This window comes from Sebastes fasciatus, chromosome 4 (genome assembly GCF_043250625.1).
Source record: "Sebastes fasciatus isolate fSebFas1 chromosome 4, fSebFas1.pri, whole genome shotgun sequence".
NCBI lineage: Eukaryota > Metazoa > Chordata > Actinopteri > Perciformes > Sebastidae > Sebastes > Sebastes fasciatus.
In genome coordinates this window covers 29,260,305-29,278,530 of record NC_133798.1, presented here as the reverse complement: position 1 = coordinate 29,278,530, position 18,226 = coordinate 29,260,305, and the positions used below count along the sequence as shown (strand labels likewise).

The window sequence follows — 18,226 nt, the reverse complement described above, 5'->3', positions numbered from 1 at the left end:
GTGAGAGGGGTGAGGAGGTTGGTGTCGGTGGATCTGAGGTTGCAGGACAACACTTTCTCACTCTCACCTCGTCAAATACCACCGCTTGGTCAGTGCCCCTCGTCATCGGAGGCCGACACACTTTTTTAGCGTTACTTTTGGACGGACCGGGGACGGCCTGTCAATATACGCTCTTTACATGCATAGTGTCCTTTCAAAATAAACTTCCATTTTCACAGGAAGTTTAGGCAACACAACCGTACAGCTAGGCTTAGTTTGGTCTTGGTTGACGTTAACTTCACTGACTAGCGAGTCACGGGTCTCACTGGACTCAAGATACTAACGACTCATGTGACTAACGGGGCTGACGACGACTCATGTCACCAACAGCTCATGGCACTAACGACTCACGGGACTAACGACTCACGGGACTGACGATACTAAGGACGTGACTAAGGACTCACGTGACTAAGGACTCATGTGACTAAGGACTCACGTGACTCACAGGGCTGACAATACTAACGATTCAAGTGACTAGGAACTCCTGTGACAAAATAAGTCAACATTACTTTTAGGGACTCTCACGCTATTAATACTACGTCAGTTGCTCCAACTGTCGAATCTCTGCGGGTGGGTTTACATTGGAGTTAGTTGAAAGCCCGGTTCGTCACATACTGTTGCTAAAGGGCGCTTCCATGCGTTGGTCTCCCGATGCTGAGGGGCGCTTACCGATCGTCGGTATTTGACGAGTTGGGAGTGAGAACAAGTTGTGCAGGTGGGAGTATGCCGGTACAGGAGGTCAGTGAGGTAGGAGGAGGCTTTGTAGGTGATTTATATAGTATTATACATTATTTAGTGATCCTGAGTGAGACACTGGAACATCTGTGGTGTATAAAATCTGTCTCTGGTTGCTGGTTTGTTGACAGTTTTGGTGTTGAAAGCTGCCGGGCTTTGAGCCAGCAGACTGTTTGAGCTAAACTCTGTTACGTCTCCTTTCTGTAATCATCTGCTCTGCTGACTCAAACATCTGATTTGGACTAAATAATTAGGTGATTTTGAAGTACCAGGATTACCGGCAGCTTTACTTCCTTCTTCTCGTCCTGTGTTTTATCAAAACTAAATCTCTCTCTCTCTCCCGTCGTCTAATCATCAGAAACCCTGAGAGCCGGTCTGGACTGTGTCGGGCTAGACGTTACCTCTCCAGGCAGTTACATGTACAGAACGCTTTCACTTCCTCAGCGGGAGTCGAGCAGGTTTTATGTAAACTGACACCAGAGGCAAGACTGAGCACGCTGCCTTCATCAACGTTTCCTCAGATTAAAGGCTGACATAGTGCCCTTGAGCCCCGGACGTCAGTGTGATTGGCAACAAGGTTCAAACCGTCACCTGAGCCGAGGAGTCAACACTAGAGAGAGACCACTTTTCTTCATGTAAAGATACATAAAATGAGCTAATTCAATAATGACTATTTCATATACAGAACATATTACTTTACACCATATTAAAAAATATTTTTTGTTACAAATCATTTATATGATTTTTGTCATCTAAATGCGCCTGTCCTACACCTAACATATTTTATATATTTTGTGTGTATGAAGACTGACATCTTTGGTTACTGTTTTTTTCAGGGTACATTTTTCCCATATTTTTAGAAAATGTTTTTATATCAATATTTACAATGATGCACATTAGTGTAATATTGCGGTAAGGACATTTAGTGATGAAAACCATAAAAAAACAACATGTTACAGATTAAAATCTTAACCGCTATATGTAATTTTGTGTACCTGTTTATATTTATTACATACTCTGATGGTTAAAATTAAAATTCATAGAGGTTGATTTCTTTGGGAGTCAAAAGTGACCGTAGTTGCAGAAACACCCTTTTATACACTACACTACACTACATATATAAGAACATATAAAGGTTGAAAGGTGCTTTTTTTCTCTTTTGATGGATGTTAGGCTAGCAGTTTCCCCAAGTATCTAGTCTTTGTGCGAAGCTAGCTTAGCAGTTTCCCCGGTTTCCAGCCTTTTCTTTCCAGGCCTCACCGAGATCACATCCTTCTTCTCGTCTGACTGACAAAATTATGAATTGTGTATCAAACAGTTGTCCTGTTTCTTCAAATAAAAAACAGTCTCCCAGAGTTTTGGAGACACAGCTGGTTGCCAGCAGATATTTAAGACTTTAATAATTCAGTTCTTTCATCACCAACATCAGAAGCAACCACCAGAAACACGACTCAGAAACCAGATAGAGAGCTCCACCACCTGCCAACACACCACCTCCAGCACATATTGTTGCTCTCCACCTGTCTGCACTTGTTCAGGTTGCTGTCTTTATAGTCCTGCGACGTCTCAGCGGATCGACAGTGAAAGACGGATTCACTGCCGGGAGGAGGAAAGGTTAAAAGTATTAGCAGCTCCTTTGTGAGCTCACATGCTGTCAGCGGAGGGATGACTCGGTTGAATGACACAATAATAACACGGTTGGCTTTCAGCCGGGGGGACAGACGAGGATGGTGGGAACACATTTGTGAGATGAAGTCATGGTTGTGTTGAGACAAGTCGGGGCGGTGGAGGGCACTGAATCACTCTCATGCAACGACGACAAAAAAGACGACACTTCCCAGAAAAGAAGTCACCGGATGTGTTGTTGGGAAAGAGCTTCAACCTGCTGAGAGACGGCCTGTCTGTGTTTTGATACGTCTCGCAGCTTCTGTGTCTTCACCATCACCGTCCACACTGAAATATCAACAACTAGGCTATTTGATGGATTGCCATTAAATGTTATACACACATTCGTGCTTCCCAGATAAAGAATCCAACTGACTCTGGATGTCCTCTGACCTTACATTGTAGTTACTTTAAAGCCCACTGCATCTCATACAGACACTAAAGGGTGCCTTGTGCGTCGGTGTCAGACACCCGGGGAATGAGAACGGGCTGAGCGTGCAGAGATGAGCTGGTATTTTATGAGTTTGTTCATAAAAAATGTTGCCAAATCCTGTCAGAAGTAGGCTACGGCAAACACATCTTTCTTCTCCAGAGCAGCTTTAAGCACAGTGAGTCCGGCTCTAGGAGTGATGCTAAATCAGTTGAGGACTCTTAAGGGTGAAAATCCCTAAACTGACAGTATTAAATCCTTTATAATAAGTAATCAGTTCATCAGAGATGTACCCATCATCTACCAGAGAGGAGTTTGTGCCGTCTGTGTTTACATCACGTCATCATACTGAGGTGATCTGCTCTCACAGATAGGACTCCTGGAAACAGGAAACCCACTCTGTTTACTTTCCCTCGGCCCTTTTAATGCAGACAACCTGCGGAGGGCGAGCTCAGCGCCGCCATCACTCATCAGCTAACTCCACCCCGAATAACATTCCTCAGCCTCTTATCTCCCCGTATCATAAACACCGAGGACCCCCCCACCCATGTGTGGGGGATTCAGAGGTCAGAGGTCGCAGCAGTCAGTTTGTTTTGAAGCAGGTATGCCTCCTGAATGACATCAGCCAGAGGGAGCTGATTGAAAACAGCCGTGCTGCCTTGACCCGCTGCACTCCATCTGATAACAACATGTTTTAGAAAATACAGCAGTATCACTGTGAAATACAGTCACAATGAGGTAGTTTGTTACATTCAACACAACTGGTCATGTGACTTCTGGGCCACAACCCCCAAAAATATGTTCAAAACAAAGGCAGCTGGTGCGCCACGAGTAAAAATCTAACCAGCCGTTTAACGTCAGTAAATGAGACAACAGAGATAAATCAACAGACGGTTGGTGCTACATGAGCACAAATAAAGGAAGCAGGACAAAAAATAAACACTACAAGGACGAGAAAATCAAACGCCTCTTTCATCACCTCAGTTGGGCTTGAATGCTGTTTTAATCTGAACTACAGCTATGAAATAAATGCAGTGGAGTAAAGGTATAAAGTAACAGAAAATGGAAATACTCGAGTACAAATACCTTAAAACTTGTACTGAAGTACTTACTTTCTGCCATTGTTTGAGGTAAAGATAAATGTGTATGAATACATGACGAAGAAGACGACGAAGAAGAAGAAGACGACAACAAAGAAGACGAAGAAGAAGATGATGACGAAGAAGACAACGACGACGAAGAAGAAGACGACGATGACAAAGACGGTGAAGAAGAAGACAACGGCAACGAAGAAGAAGGCGACGACAATGACGACGACAACGGCGACTAAGAAGACTATTGACAAAAACAAGAGGGCCAGGCCTAAAAACACAGATTCATTTTCAGCATTAGCTCTGATAAAGTAGATAAAACATTCAACGTTTCCACTGGATCATCTCTCCAGATTAACTTCATATTATTAACCAGCAAGCTGTAAAGTAAAAGGTTCAGAACAACTTATAAATATATTTAATATATAAATATATCTGACTCAATCTCAGGTCGTTACAGTGCTGCTGAAGAACATCGTCTACGATACGATCAACAGAACAAGAGCTTTTAGTCTCAACCTATGAACCATATGAATATTTCTGAAAGGTGACTTATATGATGATAAACTAAATAAATTGGATCAAATGATAAAATCAAATCACAGGAAACACGTGCAGCACCGCCGGGATCAAACTAAACGTCCTGCAGAATGAATCACGCTGTCGGATGTGGATGATGGATGTCAAACAGTTGAGCTAAGAGTCCGACGGCCTGCGAGTGTTTTTAGAGTGATATCATCGGCACTCCTCCAGACTGATGCCATCTGCTGAGTGGACTGAATCACAGCGAGACGCCGCCGCCTCCTCCAGCTGTTATCTGCTTTATGAACCTCTGTTCTAGCTGTGACTCAGAGGTCTCACTGATTTCAACACAGAGGACGAGGCTCACAGATCCATCACGTATTACAGTCACTTTATTACAAATCAGCTTTCTAGAGAAACTCTGGAGTAAATGGAAAGTCACTAGTTACACTGAGAGGGAGGATTTCTACATTTACGCCCACAAAGATTCACACACTTGTCAAACATCTGATGAAAGAATCTTTGTCTTCAAACTAAATATGTTTTTGATGAGTAAATCTAGACTAGAGGAAAAAACCCAAACCAGACGTCCGTAAAATAAGAGAGACCTGAGGACGACGTCCACCACAGAAGTCCTAATAAGACAAAAACTAGGGCGGTCAAAGTGACCTCACAAAAAGACAAAAGTCCAGACAAAAAGACGAACACGTTGAGGATTATTTGACTACATCTACGACGTGTTGGGTGACCAACAGGAGCACAGAGAGCTCTTCAACTCTAGACATGGATAGGCAAGAGAGGACTGATATAACGGATATAACATATGACACAATGACCGTCTCCAACGTTACAGGATGAGCTCTTATCTCCTCCATTAGAAACCACTGCAAAAACAAAAAAGACAGGACGTGTCGCCACCCGAAAAACAAAAGACTGTCTCAGGTGACCTTTAACCTCTGACACAGGTCACCGACACCACTTCCCCTCTCTGTGAAACAGCCTCGGGCGCCTCAAACCTCCCAGTCAGTCTCTGGCTACCTTCATTTATTTTAATACAAAAACAATCACGATGACTGGGCTGCAAATGGATTATTAATGTTGTCCTTTTGTTTTGATTGTCTCATGTGAGCGGAGGTAAGTCGATTAAAAAATCCCCCCCAAAACCCTGCGTGACCCAAAACACTCCCGGTAATCCCACTGTTCCCATTAGGACAGACGTGTTTACCACACAAACACTCCTCTTTATCCTCATCTGAAATGCTTCGTTGTTCTCTCCACATCTCAGGAGAATATTCCTCCACTGAGTCAGATAAAAATAATACAAAATAAATGTGTGTTTGTGTTGTGTTTAAATATTAACCGGAACAGAAACAAACAGAAACCAGAAGCAGATCGATCACATACCTCAAAAGGTTTTGTAAACCCTGTTTGCTGGAGTTTCTCCTCACCAGAGCGTTGGACATGTTGGCCTCTTTTTTTCTTCTTGTTCTTCTTCTTGTTCTTCTTGTCTCCGTCTGGTAGAAACAAACAGATCACACACCGGCCACTTAGAACAACTTTCTCTTCTTCTTCTTCTTCTGTTTAGTTTCCACCTCGACACTGACGGCGTCGTTCTGTCCTGCAGCCGCACCGAAGCCCTCAAACTTGAATGTGTGTGTGTGTGTTTCACTTTTAAAGACTCTTCTGGTGGCTTCACACACACCCACACACCCACACTTTCTAGTTGTATATCACACACACAGTTTTCTCCCCTGCAATGCTTGTTGGGAATGTCAGCGGTGTGACTCCCTCCTCTCTTGGAGGCTGGGTTTTTAGTCACTACACCCCCAACCCCCCCCCTACACACACACACACCTCGCCCCCCCTCCCTCTGTCCTACATGTGGTTTTCATTGAACAGCTCAGAGCGGCGGGGCCCAACATCTTTTTCTTTCTGTGCTGCCTTTCTCTGTTATGTCGGGTCATGTGGTCTCTTCCCTGAGGGGGAATGAAAGACGATACTCACTCACCCCCCCTCAAAAAAAAAAAAAAATCCACTACTGAACTGTCCCCGTCTCAACATTTCAATCTCCCTCTGATTGCCAAAGCAGCAGATTATCCAGCCCAGTCGCACAGCAATTTGTGAAATAGCTACAAAATGTTATGTTTTGCCTAAGCCTAACTAAGTCAATGTTTTCCTCGTTGCAAAATACATCTCTAGGATGCGCTGGGATGCAGCATCAGTGATGCTAAAAGTTTGCGGATGGAACTTGCGCTTGTGAATTTTATTCCATTCATCAATCTACGTACTGTGTAGTCTGCATGCGGCTACATGCACCGGACCGTGACCCTGTACAGTACGTGACGGTTTGGAACGAATACACGAACCGTTACAGCCCTACACAATGTAAAATACTCTGATACAAGTAGAAGTCCTGCATTCAAAGTTTACCTTTTTGTAAAAGTAAAGAAACATCAGTATTAAGAGTTTGGCTTACAGGTGAATATTTCAACATTTTAGGACTGATACGATTTCCTTCAGACTCCGGATGTGGTTAGCCTAGCTTAGCATAAAGACTGGAAGCGGAGGGGAACAGCTAGCCCGGCTCTAAAAGTAAAAAATCCATCAACACCTCTAAAGCTCGCTAACACAACAATATTGGAAATGTGTCTTGAAGACACGGCTTCTGAAATGCTTCCAGTGAACATGAAGGACACGGACACAAATTTCACTGATTGCAATGCAAACTCCGAAAAAAACAACAACAACACAGCTCTCTTCCACTGTTTGTTATTAAGTCAGATTTCTGGACCAAAGAGTTTATTTTACAGGTGAGCAGTGATGGAGGAAGTACTTGGATTCTCTTAAACCCACCGGTCATTACAAAGTCTTACTGTGCAGCAAAATGTTGCTCAAACTCACAGAACTTTATTTTAAATTCCAAAAATATCAAATATGTCAGGCTGGATTTATAAAATAAGGCACAAAACTTCTTGAATATTTCTGTTTGATGGGACTGTGCAGCCATAAAAATATGGAGTCTTGAGTTGTTTCCTGTCCTTTTCTTTTTCTGCTGCACAAACTTGTGTTTCAATTTTCAATTTTTTATTCTGGAATAAAAATCTTCTTTAATCTCGACACCCACGTTGATATCCAGCTCGGCTGAATTTGTTTGCTGAGGTCATGAAACCGTCTCTCGCCTCTTCACACAAACAAACTCGGCGTCTTTGTCTTCACCCCCCCCGAAACGCTCACACTCACATAATCAAACACACCACCGTTGCTACGGTAACCCACTCATCACCATTCACCCCTGGAGTGTCGGTAAGTCTTGCTCGGTGGCACGTCAGACAAAAGGGCATTCTGGGAATTCATGGCTTGGGCGACCCTCCCCCCCCGTCATGCTCGTGCTCATAAAACAGAGCTGTGGTTTCCAACAAACACTGGCTGACCTGAACACAACCTCGACACTCAGACGCTCTAAAACAAACAGAAACGTTAAAGGTAGTAATAATAATCTAATGATAGAATATATAATAGTACAAAGGTCACAGTTTGATACTTTGATGACAAATGTTATGAGAATAAAGACATAACATTATGAGAATGAGGTTGTAACGTTTTGAGAATAAAGTCGTAACATTATGAGAATAAAGTCGTAATGTTATGAGAATAAAGTCATACTGTTATGGTAATAAAGTCGTAACATTATGAGAATAAAGTAGTAACATTATGAGAATAAAGTCGTAATGTTATGAGAATAAAGTCATAACGTTATGAGAATAAAGTCATAACGTTATGAGATTAAAGTTTTAATGTTATTAGAATAAAGACATAATGTTTTCAGAATAACGTCGTAACATTTTTTGGAATATAATCGTAATGTTAAGAAAATTAAGTCGTTACATTATGAGAATAAAGTCGTAACATTATTCGAATAAAGTCGGAATGTTATCAGAATAAAGTTGTAATATTCTGAGAATAAAGTCTTCTTGTTATGAGAATACAATCTTATTGTTATAAGAATAAAATAGTAACGTTTTGATAATAAAGTCGTAACGTTATGAAGATAAAATTGTAACGTCTTCCTACTGTGCTATTGGAAAAGTACATAAAGATGAACATTTTATACACTAAATTATCTATCAGCTAATCAATCATTTTGATATTTGAGATTTGATTTGTTAATAATGAAAATAATGATTTGTTGCTGCCCTGAATTCGACAACCTTCGTGCATCACAGACGTTCACAACATCCCTGTTTTAATCTCGTCCAGCTTCCCTGCTGGAGAACAAAGACTTCCATCCATCAGCAGAGAAACAACAACTCTCTCCGTCTGTTGGTTCACTCTCAGCTCAAAGCAAACAGCCCATTTGGTTCCCTGGTTATCTGCTGATGCCAGGTATCGATGGAAAACACTCCCACCTCCATCAGACCACTGCTGTTTCAGATTTAAGAGGTTGAAGTGTCTCTCTCTAATGTCTTTCACTATCAGAGGCTCTTTCCACAGCTGTATTTACAGAGTTAAACTCACAGGAAGCCTTTTAGATTTTAACGACAGACAATCAGTCCTACGCTTTTTTATTCTTGTGATCACATGAGGTGTTTTGTAATTTTGACATGAGAAGTTTGTCCTTTAAATCACAACGTAAAGGTTTCAGTCTGCTTCAAACAAACTAGTTAGATGATGTGTTGTTGGTAGAAAGTATATTTAATAAAGTACTTATATATTCACATTTTCTGCTACTTTATACTTCTAATCTACTACATTTCTGAGGAAACGTACAGCTGTAGCTACTAATTATGTCCCAGATTAATATAAAACACACATGATACACTTATAAGATATGACAGTAACAGTAAAATGCTGCTCTTGCATTGATACTTCAGTATTAATAATGTCTTATGTAGCTGCAACCTGGTCTCACGTGAAGGTTTATACATACCACGACATTACGCGTGTAATGAGTACGCATTTTAGCTATTTCACGTGTCAATTGTACGCCGCTTTTTGTGTGTCATTTGTACGCCACGCAAATGTCTGCAGTTAGATTTAGGCAAGAAAACCACTTAGTTAGGTTAAGGGAAAATGTCATGGTTGGGCTTAAAACAGAGTGTTACAGGAATGCGTCCTAAAACCCAGAAATGAGTTAGCATTTTAGCACTTACAGTTCCCTCGTCTGGAAGTCAATGGACTTTTAGTTAGATTCCTGAAATAAGGTGTGTGGTTAACACAAGCTAAAGAGATTTTAATGTTTTTTTCTACGACATAAAATACGTCAGTGGCACGTGACAAAACAAAACAAACAGTCTCAAACACGGGTCTCCTGGTTAAAAGTCTGATATTTGTTGGACCAGCCCACCATAAGTGATTTTTCTCTCTTTTTATACTACGTCACTAACTCTTACCGTAAACACGGATGCATTTACATTGCAATCAGTCAGTATGAGCCAAGTATACTTTTGTTAAGTATATCTGAATGTATGATATTTTAAGTTTAAAAGAAGTCTACTAATAGCACACCTGAATGAACTTCTTTTTGGTAAGTGGAGTCTGTTTTGCTTGTTTGTCTGCAGCAGGATTAAAGCTCCAGGTCCTCTGGAACAAAAGCTCATTGCTGCAGATCTCCTCCCTCGCTCTGTTGATCCATCAGAGGGCTCAGGGAGTGTTGACCTCCTACCAGACTGTGTTCCTGCCTCTCAGAGCTGCTCTCATCACCTCCCACTCAGACAGGCTCCTCTCAGGGCTCTGAGATCTCCTCACCTGACACCGAGAGCCCGACAACACCAGCTCCCCCCCGCCCACCCGACGAGGATGAGTTTACACGCTGGAATCCAGTCACAAGTTATTCGAGAGTAGGAATTAAGCCGTCAGCAGCAGCTTTGGAAGTGATATTACAAAGATGTCACATCTGTCAGGTTAGAGTGGTGTATCTTCAAAGCTGGGAAAAAGGAGCAACATCCAAGTGAAAATTTCATCTCATATTTTAGAATTTCACGAGAGCTGCCTTTCTGTATCGGAGGGAAAAACATAAAATGACGACAAAACTAGTTTGTCCCAGAAGGAGGGTTAAGTGTCTACCTGCCCGTAGAGGTCAGAGGTCAAGAGGTTTTCCAGGCTAGTCATTGTGGAGCCAGCCCGTTCTCATTCCCATGGCGTTGAACACCGACGCTTTGTCACGCACCGCTGCATGTGATGCCGCTTTCAAATAAGTACAATATAAACCATCCACTGCAACAATAAACACTCAGAGAAAGTGGTCGGGAGTGTGGTGACGTAGTTTAAAGAGCGAAAGAGACACACTAAGGGCGGGCGGGAGGGTTCAACAACCACAAGAACATGTGATAATCGTCACTAACGTAACTTACAAAACCAAACAACGGTCAACAACGGTCTTGAACACGAGTATCCTGGTTAAAAGTTCGGTGTTCGTTCTAAACGCCTAGCACATGATCATAGTATTTATATGCCTTTTGGAGCGAACAGGCTGATTATTCTGTAACAATGATCATCTCACTGATTCACTGTAACACCAAACTGAGGTGATGATGGGAATTGAACCCTCAACCCTGTCAGAGGACCACACACGGTCTCATTGTGCAGCCGAGTATCAGGAGAGATTCAGTTTCAGATCCTTCAGGTGAATAAAACGTGGGAAAAGAAGCTGACGAGTGGAAAGATGATCTGAAGGGAGAGATGTGATGAAGACCAACGCGGCTGTTTACTGTAAACACAACGACATCAACTCACGGTGTTACGCTGCTGATGTTCCTGAAGGCTTTTCTTCAGGAACACGATCGCTTTGTTGTTTTCTGCCTGTGGTTGTAAATAAAGACGGTTTCCATGACAACACACATCTGCTGACACCAGACTCAGTGTTAATCCTTTCTCATCTGTATGTGCAGTTTATAAATACCCTGAAAGTCATAAATCCTTAAATATTGGCAAAAATCAGTGGTGGAAGAAGAACTCACATCTTTTACTTGAATATAAGTACTGCTGAGTCATGCATTCACAATCTTACTCAAGTAAAAGTACAAAAGTATCATATATATATATATAAGTAAATAATTCTGCATAATGAGTACTTTTACTTTTAGAATTATTAATTAATTATAATCTCTCTCTCTCTCATATATATATATATATATATATATATATATATATATATATAAAGTAAATAATTCTGCATAATGAGTACTTTTACTTTTAGAATTAAATAAATATATATAGTATTATAATTATTGATGCATTGATGTTCATCACTTTAATGTTAAAGTTGGTAAAGGTGGAGCTCATTTCTGGGTACTTTAATCTATAATAAAACATAATTTATTAGTTTATTTTATTTGGCATTAATAATCTGAACCTGTAAAGTAACTAAAGCTTTCAGATAAATGTAGTGGACTAAAAGTGGAAATGGAAAAAATGGAAATACTAAGTACAAATGCCTAAAATTTGAACGTAATTAAAGTAAATGAGTAAATGTACTTAGTTACTTTCCACCTCTGGCACGAATAAAATAATGTATCCATTTCAAATGTTTGTTAATTTGAATATTAATGGGAGAGAAAGAAGTGGACACAGTGAAGTGATTTACTGACCTTGAGAAGAAGAAGAATCCTCGACGGCAGACGTGAAGATAAAATACTACAGTTCAGTACATGTACATGTAATAATACACGGACAGCAGCTTGTGATGACGTTGAATCTTCTTCATATCAATCTTGTTTAGATGAGTTTTCAGTGTGAACACCAGCAGACTCACCAGACACCTGATTGATCTGATTGATCTCAGGTGTGCTCTGCTGACAGGACACACACCTGGCTCATCACTCAACTCAGAGACAGAAATAACTCCACTTCTCCTGTTTGATGTTTGTCACTGTAATCTCCTTCTGAATATCCAGCATTGGAAAGAAGGTGCACATGAGCAGTACTTTGTTTATTCTGATGGTGTCACAGAGTGTTATTGGTCCAAATACCTTCATCACAAAAAAAGCATTAAGAATAAATTATATTTATTTTGAAGTCATTGTCGCTGGATTACACCATAAAATTAATAGACTAATGAAGGAAAGTCAATATACAGATGGTGTTTCTTCTGTTCTCTCCTCCTCATGTTCTGTCCTGTTCTTCAGACTTAAGTCGTCATCATAAAGGATTTTTCCAACAAAAAAATCTGATGATCGTGTTTCAGAGAAACAAACCTGGAGAACAGAGAGCAGTAAAAACTCAAACTGTGTTTGCATAACATTCTCGATCCGGTCGTCGCTCCTCCAGGTTTTTACGAGCTCTAGTCAGGACGTTTTTTATGGCAGCTTGGTTATTTTACAGCCCCCACCAGGAGCTTCCCAGCATGCAGGAGGCGTGTTGATGGTATACTGATGGAGTAATGCAGCGGTGAGCCCACATTCAGGTGGAGGAATGCGGCCTCATTAAAGCAGCAGAGAGCAGGAACATTCCTGCAGCGTGAGGTAAAGACACTCGGCGGAGATACCAACAAAACCAACACAGTCTCACAGCAGTTCGTTAGATAGTCACAACATTTAATCCATTTGATTCGTGGACATAGACACAGATTTTTTTTTTTTTCGTGACGCTCAGCACGACTTTTAACAACGTAGTTTTTGTGAGTTTTCCTACGAATGTCCAGCAACACATGACGCGCATATCAATTTCCACACCAGTCTTTTCAAAATAAAACTATTTAGTTAGGTTTAGGAAACAAGATTACAAGCTCTTTAGGTTTAGGCAATAAAACTACAACTTCTATAGGTTTAGGCAACAAAACTACAACTTCTTTAGGTTTAGACAATAAAACTACAACTTTAGGTTTAGGCAATAAAACTACAACTTCTTTAGGTTTAGGCAACAAAACTACAACTTCTATAGGTTTAGGCAACAAAACTACAACTTCTTTAGGTTTAGGAAACAAAACTAAAACTTCTTTAGGTTTAGGCAACAAAACTACAACTTATTTAGATTTAGGCAACAAAACTACAACTTCTTTAGGTTTAGGCAACAAAACTTCAACTTCTTTAGGTTTAAGCAATAAAACTACAACTTATTTAGTTTTAAGCAATAAAACTACAACTTCTTTAGGTTTAGGCAAAAAAACAAAAAGTTAAATTCAGGGAAAAACATTGTGTTTTGGGTTAAAATAACTACGAACACAAAGACAACTACACATTGTTGGTTTCACACGGGATGCAAACTCCGGTCTGCTGGGTGTTTTGTGTCTCATCCACCGTCCCCAATCTTCACCCTTTATGGAGGTTAACACTGTCTATATTACAGCACCTGACTTCCACTTCTGCTCCTGACATAATTACTACGGCCACTAGAGCTTGCTGTTGTGTTCTTTATACCTTCTCTCTGTGGTCAACCATGTGAATAGATGATAACACATACTAGTGGGTGTAGTAGGCCCCTATTGACCCACATCTATGGGGCTTATAGCAACTGATAACGCCTATTTAATGGCCTGACAACAGTCTAATCGGCTGCCTTAGAGGATCGTGGGCCGCAGAGCACTTTGGTGGATTCAAAAAGAAATAAATCATCCGTCCAGATTTGACAACAAGCGTACAGAGAGGCTGTGAAGAGCTGCTGAAAGTGAAACCATCTGGGACAAACTGGGGAAGGTAATGAGATTTTGAGTAGGCACTAAATGTAATGGCACTCCTTGAACTTTTACGATGACCTCCGGCCGGCTGGACGTAATAACCCTAAATGACTTTACAGCCTGGGTCGGTTAGTAGGACGTGCTTAGGTTACAGTCATGAGGTCTGCAGGGAGACGGCGTGACGGGGGGAAGGCCTGCAGAGGTCTGACTCAGCAGAGTGAGGAGATGGAAAAAGACCCGACGCAGTTCATAAAGAGACAAAAAGTAAATATAAAGTAAGGTAGAGGGAACAGAGGAGCTGTGGACCATCAAACTGGATTAAATTAAACAATATAAATATTCAAAATATTTATGCATCTGCACCAAAAACTAATGCCTTGTTCCTCTGGTCAAACTTTCCACCAAATCATTTCCCCCCAAAAAGGACAGCTACAACACTTTTTAATCAGCTGTTCCCCTCATGTGACAAAGAAGTGCTGCACATGGACTGTTTCTGTACAGCTATGAGTCCTCAACTGTCACATACTGTATGTACGTTCACAACTCAGTCAAAATATACATGATGGAGGAAAGGAACGATAATTTGGGATCGATGAAGTAAACATTTTCAAGATTACAGCACGCTCCCCAAGTTCAACTACATCTTACAATCACTGCCGGTGACAGTCCCAATTAAGTATTTCCACAAGTTTAATCAGCTTTGTAGCCCTCGATCGACCCCTTCCTGATTACGACCTCTAGTATATGGTACAATCCATGCCTACGTATCGGTAAATACCCATTCTGTTGGAAAGAATGGGTGCAGAGTGGTATTCCAGTACTCGGTAAACCTTTACATAGAGCCGAACCTGAAATTCGTCAACGAAAAGATGCAGAGACCCCCTCTTTTATAATCTCCAGCTATGGTAGGGGCCATGAAGCATCACTTTACTACTCTATGCATCTACAGAAATATAGCATCAGGCCCCTGAAAACTGTAAAGGAAACAGATTTACAGAAAAAGAATGGGTCAACATTTTACAAAGTACGTTCGTGATATTCGCACTAGGTTCATCCAATTTAAGATTATTACCTCCTTCCTAGGCGTTGGTTTGTTGGTTTGTTGGTTTGTCCGTTTGGAGGATTACTCCAGAAGTCCGTGATGGATTTGAATTAAAATTTTTGGAGGGGTGGGTTGTGGCACAATGCACAATCCATTCGATTTTGGTGGCGATCCGGATCATGATCCGGTTTCTGGGAATTTTTTTTAATAACTCCAGTCAGCCTGTGCATTAACACCACAGGCTTTAGGACATGCGCAGTGAAACTGATGATGCTTTCATGACGCTTCACCCTGCCTCTTTCCTTCTTCCTTCAGAGAGAGGGACAGAGCGAGAGAGCGGGGTGTGGAGAGAGGGGGGGGACACCTGTGGATTCGGCGTTTTTTAACATTAAACACTTGGAGATTGTTGGAAAGAGTAACGACGACGGTTTAGGTGAGTTTTACTTTGTTTCTGTCAAGTTTGAATGAAGTGTTTTACGCTGCTCCGCTACGTACAACTGATCTCAACATAAACAAAAATACACGTGGATGATGGCGCAAGCTGCACGGAGAGGGGGGGCAATCGTACTCGGGCAGCTTGACGGATTTCTGCGCTCTCCGAGTGCCATTCTAGTTAACAGAATGTATTGGACACCCTCTAGATTGTAGAGGGTTAAGCTTAAAAGGGACCCTGGATGCTGGAATGTACACCCAAGTTATATTGCCCCAAAGTACGGGACGTTTGGACATCAGTTCATGATTGTATCCAGAGAATTGTTGGCAGAGAAGTCCCCTTTTTGCATTTGCTGTACTCTACTGGAATATTTACATTTTCTGCTTCCTTCTACTTCTCCTCCACTACATCTCAGAGGTAAGTATTGTATTTTGTTTTTACTCCACTACATTTATCTGACAGCTTTAGTTACTTTACAGATTACAGTTCATCACCTGAATCGTCTGAAGTCAACCTGAGCTGCAGTTCAGAGCAGAAAAACAGAACAAAGACGCCCCCTACTGACCGTGAAGCAGCAGGACGAACTCCAGCAGCTGCTCTGAGGTCTGTTTCAGCTCCGAGCAGGATCACCCTGATGGAGACACCAGTGAGACTTTTATTCTTCTTATTTGTGTTTGTGTGAGTTGTGAGTCTGACCTCTCTGATGTGGTTTGAAATATTCAGTTATTTTATTTATTTTGGTTTATTTGTACATCAGTTATTCTGACCGCCAGCCAAAAATAACCAGTATCAGTTTTCAGAGAACCCTATTGGTCAAAGTGAGACCCCTCTGACCTCTGAGAGAACTAACGTTTGTGTCAACCTGTAGCTCCCTCTGTCTGCCTGCCTACAAATAAATAGGCTTCTTTGCAGTGATGGAAGAAGTATTCAGATCCTTTACTGCAGTAAAAGTACTAGTACCACTCTGAAAGTAAAAGTAATGTGTTCAAAACCTTATTCAAGTATTTAATACTCTTATCAACATGGGAGTGGACAAATATGCTGCTTTATGCAAATATATGTGTATATTTATTATTGGAAATCAATGAACAACACAAAACAATGACAAATATTGTCCAGAAACCCTCACAGGTACTGCATTTAGCATAAAAAAATTTGCTCAAATCTTAACATGGCAAACTGCAGCCCAACAGGCAACAACAGCTGTCAGTGTGTCAGTGTGCTGACTTGACTATGACTTGCCCCAAACTGCATGTGATTATCATAAAGTGGGCATGTCTGTAAAGGGGAGACTCGTGGGTACCCATAGAACCCATTTTCATTCACATATCTGGAGGTCAGAGGTCAAGGGACCCCTTTGAAAATGGCCATGACAGTTTTTCCTCGCCAAAATTTAGTATAAGTTTTGAGATTTATTCATCCCCCTTCCCAACCAACTAGTATGACATGGTTGGTACCAATGAATTCTTTAGGTTTTGTATGATACCAGTATCTTCACTCCACTACAATCTAAAAACCGCAAGCTGCGTTAATGCGTTAAAGAAATTAGTGACATTAAAACAAAATTGTGTTAACGTGCTATTATCGCATTAATATTGGAAAATGGTGAAAAAAGTATTTAAAACACTTCTGCATAAACAGTCTCACGCTTGCGAAGATGTGCTGCTCGTCCGTGTGAGTCCGAAGTAAAATGTTAGTGAAGATGCATGTGTTTGGGAAGTAGTGAGCGTATACGACTGGATAAATGAGACTGTGAGAGTTTGTAAACGGATGTTTTGATATAGTTTTGCTGTTGTTAAATGCGGCCCCCATTTACTTCAATTCATCCAGACTTTTCTCTGTTTTCTGATTCTCTGTTCACCGTGGAGGCATCAGAGGAAAAACAACGTTTTCTTCAAGAGTTCAAGGTAATATGGGATGAGGAATTGATAAACAAATGATCATTTTGGGGTGAATTTTTTTCCTTTAATTGTTGTATGTACTGCACCTGAAGGCAACATACACAATGCATCCAGGTTAAATCGTCCTCAAGTGTTTTATGGCCTTTCAAACAAGAAATCATGTGTTAAACAGATTATATTCATTATTTTAGTTGTCCGAGCCACAAGCTATATCTAGAGACAAAATGTCTTATCATGCTTTTTATTCTAAAACTGCTAAAAAAAAGGTTAAATATATGCCATTTTTATTCTAGATTTAAATCCCGGCCATAAGAGCAGCAGACTGGTGACGGAGAGAGAAAACGCAGCGTTTTTTAAAGGGAGTCTGGTGAAGTCACATGATCTAAATATAACTGTGAGGCGTCTCCTCACATTCCCCCACGCAGAACGGCGGGTTAAAGTTAGAAACTGAGGAAACTTTAGAGGTCCCGGAGCCACCGGGCCCCCGGCAGGCCGGACTGGAGGCCGAGCTCACAGCGCCATACAAGGAGAGTGATGAGTGTGTGAGTGGAGGGCGGGGGAATATCTATCTGAAACCAGCCGTGAGCTTAGAACTAGAGGAAGTTTTTGGTTACTGAATGGCAACAAACTTCAGTTCAGACTCATTATTTAAACCCACCTCGTTATAATTTAGTTAGTTAAAGTTACAGTGACCCCCCCCCCCCCCCTTCCAGAGGATGACTCCTGATTATTTTAGTGACCTTCTTCAGCGCCGTCAG

The 18,226-nt window shown here is 41.2% G+C and overlaps 1 protein-coding gene across 3 annotated transcripts in view; it reads right to left on the bottom strand.

Moving 5' to 3' along the window:
- The window catches only part of lsp1a (lymphocyte specific protein 1 a), a 38,268-nt gene extending 26,041 nt beyond the window's left edge, over positions 1-12,227 (bottom strand). Inside the window, exons 1-2 of one of the 3 annotated variants that reach the window (XM_074633463.1) lie at positions 12,069-12,227; positions 5,887-5,996 (exon numbers count right to left, since the gene is read on the bottom strand). In XM_074633463.1, the coding sequence (XP_074489564.1) occupies positions 5,887-5,945 (59 nt within the window). In that variant the 5' untranslated portion in view covers positions 5,946-5,996; positions 12,069-12,227. Of the gene's footprint in view, positions 1-5,886; positions 6,264-12,068 lie in introns of those variants that run through there. The other 2 variants (XM_074633464.1, XM_074633465.1) reach the window with 2 other exon arrangements.
- Positions 12,228-18,226: the final 5,999 nt, after the last annotated feature.